At 35.0% G+C, this 10,813-nt stretch overlaps 1 protein-coding gene across 1 annotated transcript; it reads right to left on the bottom strand.

The window, feature by feature from the left end:
• Positions 1-499: 499 nt before the first annotated feature.
• LOC132563767 (uncharacterized) lies at positions 500-10,269 on the bottom strand (the record flags this gene model as incomplete). Its single annotated transcript, XM_060228520.1, has 9 exons — positions 10,078-10,269; positions 9,767-9,773; positions 8,633-8,685; positions 7,275-7,329; positions 5,899-6,051; positions 2,478-2,553; positions 2,064-2,161; positions 800-907; positions 500-548 (listed from the first exon to the last, which is right to left on the bottom strand). Coding segments are annotated over exons 1-9 (791 nt in total), but the record flags the coding sequence as incomplete, so codon positions are not given.
• Positions 10,270-10,813: the final 544 nt, after the last annotated feature.

The following is a 10,813-nucleotide window of genomic DNA, read 5'->3' on the forward strand; positions in this document are numbered from 1 at the left end:
AAACAGAAACAGAGGGAGAGTGAAGGGAGGGGGAGAGGGAAACAGAAACAGAGAGTTAGGTAAGGGTGGGGGAAGGGAAACAGAAACAGAGAGTTAGGTAAGGGAGGGGGAGAGGGAAACAGAAACAGAGAGTTAGGTAAGGGTGGGGAAAGGGAAACAGAAACAGAGAGTTAGGTAAGGGTGGGGGAAGGGAAACAGAAACAGGTAGGAAGGGAGGGAGAGGAAGAAAGAAACAGACAGTGACAGAAAGAGAGGGAGGGAGAGGGCTAAATGGCACCAGTGGAACTGGAGAAGAAATTCAAAATAAGTTTTTTTCAAGATGGCGGCCTTCATGAATTTCAGATAAAACCGAAAAATAACAACATTAAGTAAGGGCCATCTCATTATCATTTCATGTATACTGGTCATCATGAACCTTTGGGTCTGTACTAAGAAATCATGACATCAACACTTATAATTATTATTTCTAAGGTTTTAAAACTGAAATAATAATTCTTACCCGCACAATCCACAAAACGTGTAGAATATATCACTTGAGATTGAATTCCCTGTAAAGAGACAACATAGTTTAACCAAATTGAATGAAATATATCACATACATGTATTATGTTCTTATATAACCTTAATGCTATGTTTGCCCATGGTAGTGTGGTCAGTGTTAAAATATTAAAATCACCAAAAAACTTGATCTATTACAATAATTAATGAATGCGTATGATTAATTCAACACAGAAATTCAAATTTAGAAATAAAAAAGTTTTGTTTTATTTTTAATGAGTCCGTTCATGTTTTTACATACCTGACTTAGAATTCACCAATACATTTCCTGGGGATATTGGTATATAAGTAGGAGTAGGTATGTTCTCAGATGTTACTTTGCCTGTTGTGGATGAAGACTGGTTTGGGGCTAAATAAACGGGAAAACAACATATACAGTACTGCCAATACTTTATAGCACAACATTTTGATTGATAAAAGTTGAGTTATTGGACATATCACCAACTCAGGTTTTGCTTCCTGATCGAGACAAAATGAAAAATAACAAAGGGCAATAACTCCTATATGATGCAAAAAAGAGTTATGATTCTTGAGCACTGCACATCTCCTTGTTGTGATCTACCTACATATAAAGTTTCATGTTGATACCTCTTATAGTTTTTGTGTTATGCTCCAGACAAAATTATGACAGACAGATGGACGCACAAAGCGGTGATTATATGCTAAGAATGTGACGACCAAGGGTTATGACTTGCATGATCAGTGTTTTTCTTCCGTGTCTTCTCATAAGGAGCAATTGATCAGCGTTTCCTCCACCTCCACACTCTAGACATGTATATTTTCATTTTTTCCTATCTACACTACTTTCCTGTGGTTTATTTTTCACCCTTGTTGTCCCCCTTGACACTCAACCTCATATGACCTTGGTTATTGTTTTACATTTCATAAACACAAAAACAAATTGTTGTTTGTAAGTGGATGTCTTACTGAACACTGAGATACATGGACAGTCTCACCATGAATATAATCACCAGCCTATCAGAAAGTCAGATATAAGGATGAATAAGATAGTTTTAATCTTTTTAGATACTACAAGCTGCAATAATATCGGCATATAGATTTTGTTCAAAAGACATGAACATAAATTGCAACTTTTACAAGAGACACTGAACCCCCCCCCCCCAATTCTCCCTCACCCCTCCCACTAGTCTGCAGTGACCACAACTCATTCGATATCAATTTCATATTGAAAAAAGAAAGATGAGGGTTTGCTATGCAGCGATATTGTTTGAAAGAATACCCCGATGGATCTGCAGGGGTGAAACTGCTATTTAAATACCATCAATAAAAAGACTATAGAACTCTATAGGTCTTGTTTTACAGCACTTGGTACTAAGTTGGATTGACTGAGATTTAAATGACGGAAGTCTTCATTGAAGCAAAAGAAGCTTACCCTTCTGGAATACCTGATCCAATTTTCCATGTACTTTGTGTAAACCTTTCCTTTATTCACATTTATCTCCTGTTTCATCAACATTGAGAATGACTGAAAATCTTAGACTTACTTTGCGTTGTACTTTCAGGGCCGTTCGTAACAATGGTGCCACAACTTCTGTCCGTTGTTGAATTACCAGTAAATAAGACATGTTCTGTTTTGTTGCAACTGAAATAAATCATAAAAATGATCAGCAAAATCCCTTTACATTATGGAAGGATTCACAAAATATGTTTCCACTATTGCCTGCTATGTCCAGAGACTTTTGAGTACCAAATACAACATAATTGATTTGCATGTTTGTTAGTTCCATTGATTTTGAGCTGTGACAAAATGAATATTGAGATTTATTGAACTGTATCTATCATTGAAATCAAGTGTTCGGAAAATCCATGAAAAATTGAGCAAAACGAAAATATCTTATTTTACAGTTAACATATATTTCAAAGATTTAAGAGTGTTGAAAAAGTTATCAAATATATACACTGTCCATTCTGTACACCATTGACATCCTTCAACAGCTTTAAAACTTCCTGGTCTGCATGCAGTGCAAATAGTCTCTGAAACACAACATAACCTTTAAGCAAATGATAATTACATATGCATAGTTGAAAAATTCATTCGTTAAAACCATCATCATTTTCACATGAACATTATTTTCAAATGAGATGTGACTTTCTTACTTTTTTTTATTTTCCTAAGTTTCCTAATTTAATCACCTAGCATCATTGAAGAAGACTAGAAGGACGGAACAGCTGTATAATGCAGTTTACTCGACCTTGTGCTCACAGGGATATGTATACACCTACTCATACAAAACACCTTGACCTAATTTCCCTTTACTTCAGGTGTCTCAATGTAAATCTGTCTGTTGTTCCTATTTTGCCAAAGTTCGTGTCTTGTGTTTGAATTATGGTCCAGTTAACATGTCAGTATTTTCTTAGTTTCATTTTAATGAGAGAATGATTACTCTTGTTAAGGAATCCATGGTAAAGCCCTTGGGTTGTGCATGATGACATCGCTGTATGGGAAGTGCTCAAAGATTTATACCTCATTTTGTTGCTATGATATCAGAGGTTGAAATAATAGACTAACATCAAACTTAATTCATTTTCTAACATTTGTGAAACAAGTCATTCCAGTTTATACTCATTACTCTAACCGACCTGATGCAAAGGCAAGAGGTCCTACTGTGGAAAGTTCACAGGGAAGTCTCACGGGGGCAGACAGGCCACCCAGCTTTGTATGTTAAACTTCATTTAAATCTATGTAACCAAGTTTACTCCAGAACAGCACAATATAGATTGACAGAGATAAACCCATATAATGACATAATTAATGATTATTAAATTCAAAATCTGACTTTGTGATATTTTTAGTAGAAAAGATTTGTTATCTACATCTGCACGTGATCTTGCAAATCTTGTTGTCTGCTACAAAATGACAAGCACTTGTTTTTTAAATTTCAACAAAACCAAAAGGAAAATTTCGAAAACAAGACCAAGATCACATACAAAGTGAATCCGGGGGAAGGGTCAAAACACACACCGTGACAATTAAAAAATGTCTGCTGCCCAGTTCGAAGCTACTGTAGAACTCAGTTTTAGGAGAATTTTACATTATTTCTAAAATATATTGACAAAATCAATTACAGTCAAACTTCGATGTTTCTAAGTTCAAGGGACTACCAAAAAAAACTTGATGCATCGAGACTTTGAATCGTGGGTTATAGAGGGTTATATTGACGTTTTCATGTTCATGGCTATACATAGTCGATAACATGATATTTCTACCTAAACAAACACAACAAATACCAAAACACAAGATGAAATAACAAGAGGCCCAAGGGGCCTTAACGGTCACCTGAGGAATATATGTCAATAACCTGGGGATTTTAAAATGTTGCAAAAATGTAACAACTCTTGTGCAGGACCAAGTGTAAAGCATCTGTGTCAAGTTTGAACATGACCCATCCAATGGTTCTTAAGAGGAAGTCCATAATGTCTTAGCCAAATAGAGGCCAGGGTGGCCGTCTTGGATTTTGAAAAACACTTTCCAGCTAGGACCTTGTGTAGAACATTCGTATCAAGTTTCCCCTTTTTCCCCCTTCTGCAGCCCCTATTGAGGCCACGCCCTTTTTCTTCGCAAACTTGAAGCGACTTCCCATGGGGATGCTTTGTGCCAAGTTTGGTCAAAATCCATCCAATTGTTCTTGAGAAGTAGTCATTTAATGAAGGTTTTTACATATGGCCCCTTTTACACCCCTTATGGGCCCCAAAGGGGACATTATCACTTTTTTCAACATAATTTCAGATGTCCTTCACTAAGGGATGCTGTCTGCCAAATTTGGTTGAAATCGGTCAAAGTTGAATTTTCTACCCTTTTGAGCGCCCCCTAGTGGGGCCGTTTTTGATCCGATTTTTTTTTCATTCCCAAACTTTGTAGACCTTGCCATAAGGACCCTAAATATCAAATATGAACTTAATCTGACTGTTGGTTCATGAGAAGAAGATTTTTAAAGGTTTACCTAATTTTACCCCCTTTTTCCCTCTCCTGGGGCCCCTATTAGGGCCATGCCCTTTTTCTTCGCAAACTTGAAGCAGTTTCCCATGGGGATGCTTTGTGCCAAGTTTGGTCAAAATTCTTTCAGTGGTTCTTGAGAAGAAGTCGAATATGAGAAAAGTTAACGACACACGACGCCAGACAAATCATGATGGCAATAGGTCACCATGAGCCTTCGGCTCAGGCGACCTAAAAAGATACATTTTTCTGTTGAAACAAAACATTTTCCATTGTGGAAAAAACCACAAACTTATGAAGAAACTAACGAGAAATCGATCCCTCATTTCACACAGTATAAGCATTTTACTGGTGGATTTTCCATGAAACAACATGCAGTATTAAAGTGGTCTTCACATGTTACAGTAATCGTTTTAAGACTGATACATACACATTATAGGCACTAATGAACTTAACAGAAAGCAAATAAAAATCATAATGTATTTTGTCCAGAAACAACAGCACTAACATCACACATCTTCAGTCGTAGAAATTACAAGAGTGTTTGCCGATGTTCTGATGACGGCTAGCCTAAACAATCGGAGAACACATGATTGATGGATAAATCACTGTTTCCTATGCTTTAAAATTAGAAAGTGACACTTTGGGAATTTGTAAAATCATCACACAAATGACAGGATTTCCTCCAGTTGTTTTCATAATTCTGTAAATTAGACCTAATTACCGTAATGGTGAACATCACACAATGACCAATTATCTTTGATTAAATATCATGGCTTGTAAAGCATTTACATCTGTGTCTGCAGTCATTAATTAACCTCGTAGCACAGAGCTAATGATTGCAGGCTATCATAATATCATTGGCAGGTGGCACTCTTCCTTGAAATGAGTGAAATATTGCCACGTGGCAAAAATACCTGTACAGTGCAGGTAAATGTTTTGGTTCGAATCATGAGATATCTATGACTACATCATTATATGAGAACTTCAAATAGTTCAATTCATTAAACTTAATTCAGAAGGGGTTATGTTAGTAGTAATATAAAGCAATGAAAAGTTTGATTCATAGAAGATTAACTGTATTATAACTTCATCATTTTATATGTGTTTTATAGTTGTATTTTGCCTGAGTAATATTGTTTGATTTATATCTATATTTTCTAACACTACCCACTAGACTTGCTCAAGTTCCAGTTACTGCAGACTTGCGTTGGTTCGAAATGTTAAAAACAAACCTTCTCCACTGAAATATATCTTTTATGTTAATTTTTACTTACATTGTTTATGTTGTGGAATGCGAGAAACTGATTATATTAATAGAGTATGGAAAAGCTAGTTGATATGAATAGTTAGAAATATTATTTCTGTATAAAAACAACACTTACCTTTACCATTTGGCTCCATTCCTTTATCACAATGTATACTAAGGAGGGAGCAATCTTCCACATCCACTATCACTCCTGGTGGAGTCCTCCTGCTGTAACATCTGATGCGATCACAAATGCATCTATTTGCCAACGGGTCGAAGGTCACCTTCTCTGTGTTGTACAGGAAATTTCTTTTCAGTACACATATCATCGTTGTCATAATACATTAAATAACCTTACTTACATTATGATTCTTTGTAAGTAATGGAAAATTTTACTATATCACCATTTTAATTTTCAATCTGATGATACGACATAATGCAAATAACATCATATCACAAATGACATATTACAAATTAGGTATGGGGTGGGGAAATTTAGGGTGGGGCAGGGGGGGTTCACTTCACCATGGCTGTGGTATGTGTTTATATGATTAAATCATGGTGATGAGACAAAAATTGGCAAAAGTTAATTAGTAAGAAACTAAGAAATTAGTTAGATATTCCGATCTCACTCAGTTACTGGTAACAGATTTTACTAATCTCACACTCGAAGTGGCGTGCCATTGGAAAGAAGAGTGTGCCTCCACCAGCGATCGAAGCCATGGCCCCTGGCATATTGATCTGCCATTCTATTGTTCAAACTAAGAATACATTTTCTCTAACGTGAAGATAAAGGGCGAAGATATCTATATACCATTAAAACCAACCATTATTAAAATTATTTTTTCAGAATATGCAAACGTGTCCTCTATTTACTTACAAGGTTATACATCATTCCAATGGTTTTACCTGCCTTATACCTCAATTTGTCTTACAACAGAATAGTGGTTACAGCACCTGCTTTCATTGTCCCTCATGCAAAGATACAATCAATTTGGTTTATTGTTGGTTTCTACCAACAGCCAGGGTTCATTTCAGGATGTGCCAGGTCTTGCTGGTAGAGGAAAGCTGGAAATACATCGCCTTCTACCCAGTACCTAGCTACTGCCCCATGTAGGTCTCGAACCCATGACCCCAGAGAGGAGGGCGAGTGATTTTCTAGTGCCTAAGCCTCTCTGCCACAATGAGACACATATATAACCAAATATACATAAAGTAACTTCAAAGAGAAGGAGCCAACGTCAGGTATGGGTAAGTGGGTATTAGGTGGGTACTTCGCTGTGAGTATGGATACCAGAGGGTATGCAGGGCGATTAAACAAAAACTAAGAAGTATGTATGAAGAGGGTATTAATCACAACATACTCTGCGACAGAGGCGAAACTAGTCGACGAATAAAGTCAACACTCTCTTATTGGTAACGCGTGAGTATGTTGTGATTAATACCCTCTTCATACAAATATACATAATATACAGAAAATATGTTACATGTATTCCCATTATTTACACTTACCTGAAATCCGTTTGCATTCTGCATCAGATCTGTATGCATAAGTTGTCTTGTGAAACTGAAATAGAACAAAAATTGGACAGAATGTAAATATGAATACAAAAACACATTGCATCCTCCTTAATATGTGTACAACTGTTTTTATAAATGTCATTAATTCACATGAATTAAAGCAAAAATGTCATTCCTACAAAGTCACCCTCTTCGCACATCCCATCTTCACTCACTTAGCATGTCACATTGTCACATTTGTCATAAAGACATCACATAAAACACAAGCCATGCTTTACAGAAATCTCATCATGATAACTTTTGGTTCCATTGTTGTATACCTTGTTCTCATTTAAGAATGGTACATTTCTTACTTGGATTGACCAAGGTTTACATGGCAGGTGTCATGGATGAAGCAGAAGATGCTTACTCTTTTGGAACACCTGATCTTATTCTCCTGGTACTTTTTCAGGAATCTATGTGTAAATGTTTCTTTTATCGATGTTTTGTCCTTGTTTTATTGAATTTGAGTTTAAACTATGCTTACATCTTGACGTGCTGGTATGTTCTTGTTTTTCATGACATATAAATGTGCTTTAAACAATGACTAATTAGGGCCTTTAAGATACACGTTATGTAAGTGGACCAATATTACATTTAACTTCTGTTACTGATTGTGAAAATTATACTTTAACAATAATTTTAATATGACAACAGCTTCCAACTCTTGGTTTCTATTTTAACCTTTAAACACCAATTGATGATCATTAATAAGTTTCAGCTTGAGATCATGAAACAAATCTGATATTTTTTCATTTTGTCAAGCTTCGGACTCACATGAAATGGAATGGCTGCAAGATTCCACTTATCACATTGAAATAAATATTTTTGCAAGCATTTGGAAAATATAAACTGCCAATATTATTTCAAACTTCATTGATGTCATATTGTAGGAGACACAATGGAGTTATGACGTGTGACAATCTATGTGTTTATCCAAACATAGCTCTGGAAGGTGTTTTATACGTGTGGACATGATGAAATATGTAAAACGTTATTACACAGGGTCAATATGTATAAACACAGGATCTGAAACAGGTATTCATTTCAAATGGCAGTTTATTGAATGTAAGAAATGTGAACACACTTAAGATTTTTTTTTATCACATAATTTCAAAAAATAACATTTTGTCAAGTTTAAATCAATACGTGGAGTGTAAAATCAAACATAGGCAGCCATTTTGTTGCACCATTTTCAATTCATGGTGTCTGTATTATGACCTTACAATCGATTTCTGGTGCAGCCAATGAAAAACGTTCAAGGATACATTACATGAGTGACACATGCAAAATATATTATATCTACTTACGTCACAGCAGATGACCATACACAATAAACTGAGTCTTCTAATCTTGTCCATCTCTGAAATGTCAACAAAAGATTTTTTCACTTCAGTGACATATTACAGACAACAGAATGTATACAGAAGCCTGAAGCTTATGTTTACCCAATTTGTTCTGCTACACACCAGCAAACTTAACAGTAATTAAAAAAGCATCCACTACATGCATGAACTGATTCTTCTGTCTTTTTCTTAGAAATATTTTCCAGTACTTTTAATTAGAAGTAATATCTTTTCATTGTTTTTATTTAAGGCGTATTGAAAATATATGTTAAAATTATCATATTTTTATCATCACTTTTAGTAACGTAGTCTTTATTTGAAAATGTTACATTAAAGGTATTTTTCATTGTGAAAATGAATAACAACACAAAACATGCTATTATCACTTATAATGGGCAATATATGAACCAGATTTCTGTGTGGCTAAATAAAGTCCATATCTCTATAAATGGACAGGGGTATCTCCATTTGCCAAAAATAAACGTAACTAAATATAACTTCTATCTACTGTTGCTATAACTTCATTGATTACATCCATGTGAAGCTAACAATGTTACCTCCTATCAAAACATTTAAAAATATAAATGTATGATGATTATTTCAATACATTTATTTTAAACATTTTTTTGATTCAATAATCAACGCTATAACACATAATATAACAAGTAATGGATATGAAAACAAACTTAAGAGCTTATTTAAGATTCAATCTCAAACATTATATTGATGATCAGTTTTTAAAAATGTCAAATATGCCAAATTGAAAGAGGTTCTACAAATAACAAAATTGAAAATGTCAAAGTGAAACTTACGTGAAATTGATAACAGAAGTAATAATACTACTCTACTTCCTGCTAATTAATTAGTTTTCCTTTTCAATCAACTAATTGACATGAGAGTAATTAAGAATGTTAATGAGGCTGGAATGATATATACAAATCAGGTTAAATCCATGTGTTGAAATATTGCTTCCCCGCTTCACATCTCATATCATTTATAGTTAACATTGATATGTAACATGTTCACTTCCATGTAAATAAATAAGTGTACCTTAGTACATATTGTACAAAAAAATCGATACATTAAAACAATACTTACGTAATATCTGTATATGACAATACCAAATACACAAATATACACGATACACCATACACGATATGGCTATTTATATCGTAGATGCAATTGCCTTGCTAGTCTCGGTCAACCAGACACTTGCTTTCATTACACTCTTCGCCAGAGTGATCTTCGTCAGAGTAACCTTGAATATGAATAGATTCAAGGAAGGCACATACTGTACTTCTGTACTTGTGTGTTAAACAGATGCTAACTTAGTAGCTGTGTAAATCCTAGCAGTATGCCACAAATTCTCAGTGACATACAAACTGTTACATGTTACTAATTATACTTACCAACAATAAAATGGTCACTGCAAACCCAGGCCCCGTCGTCACCAGGTTTCCAGTATTTGGATCTATTCTGTTAACAGCTTTCAACCATTTCGATCTACTAATAACATCTTTTGGAATGCGATTGAACTTCAAATTTTCTTGTTTATCGGTGTCTCTATTAGTACAACCTAAAACTACGCATTCCTTCCCCATTGCGATATACCCGCCTGTTTGAATAACAATGGTCGCCTAATGACTTGACACTGTTTTTAGTAACAGGAAATACGGGGAAGTGGCGTCAGGTCAAAACCTCTTATTTTTAGCATGTCAGAGATTTAATCTTGTTAATAAAGCAAATTTACTTGAACTGCAACGTACATGTAATGATGATATTAACTTTGGGTAACATTAACTGCCATCACATGTTATTTAGTTTCTAACTACTTCAAATTTAAACAAATTAGAGCCAAAAATGTATTTTTCTGTATAACGATGGTAAACTTTACCCCTTTCTCAGGGGAAATGTGAGACCCTGGGGTAATGAAATTTACAATTTTGGAAAAGCACCCTAAGGTTTTCGATCGACCAAGATTATTTGATTCTACCATATTTGGGCATTGAGAAGAAGTTTTTTGAAGTTTCGATCGATTTTACCATTTTCAGCCCCGCCCCTCCGGCCACTGAGGGAGTGTGGCCATACAATTAATAAAAAAAATGTGCAAATATGGCCACAGAAGGTTTCTGCAAAATTTCATGG

This window comes from Ylistrum balloti, unplaced genomic scaffold (assembly GCF_031769215.1).
Source record: "Ylistrum balloti isolate Yb309-2 unplaced genomic scaffold, AGI_CSIRO_Ybal_v1 Utg371852, whole genome shotgun sequence".
Taxonomy (NCBI): Eukaryota; Metazoa; Mollusca; class Bivalvia; order Pectinida; family Pectinidae; genus Ylistrum; species Ylistrum balloti.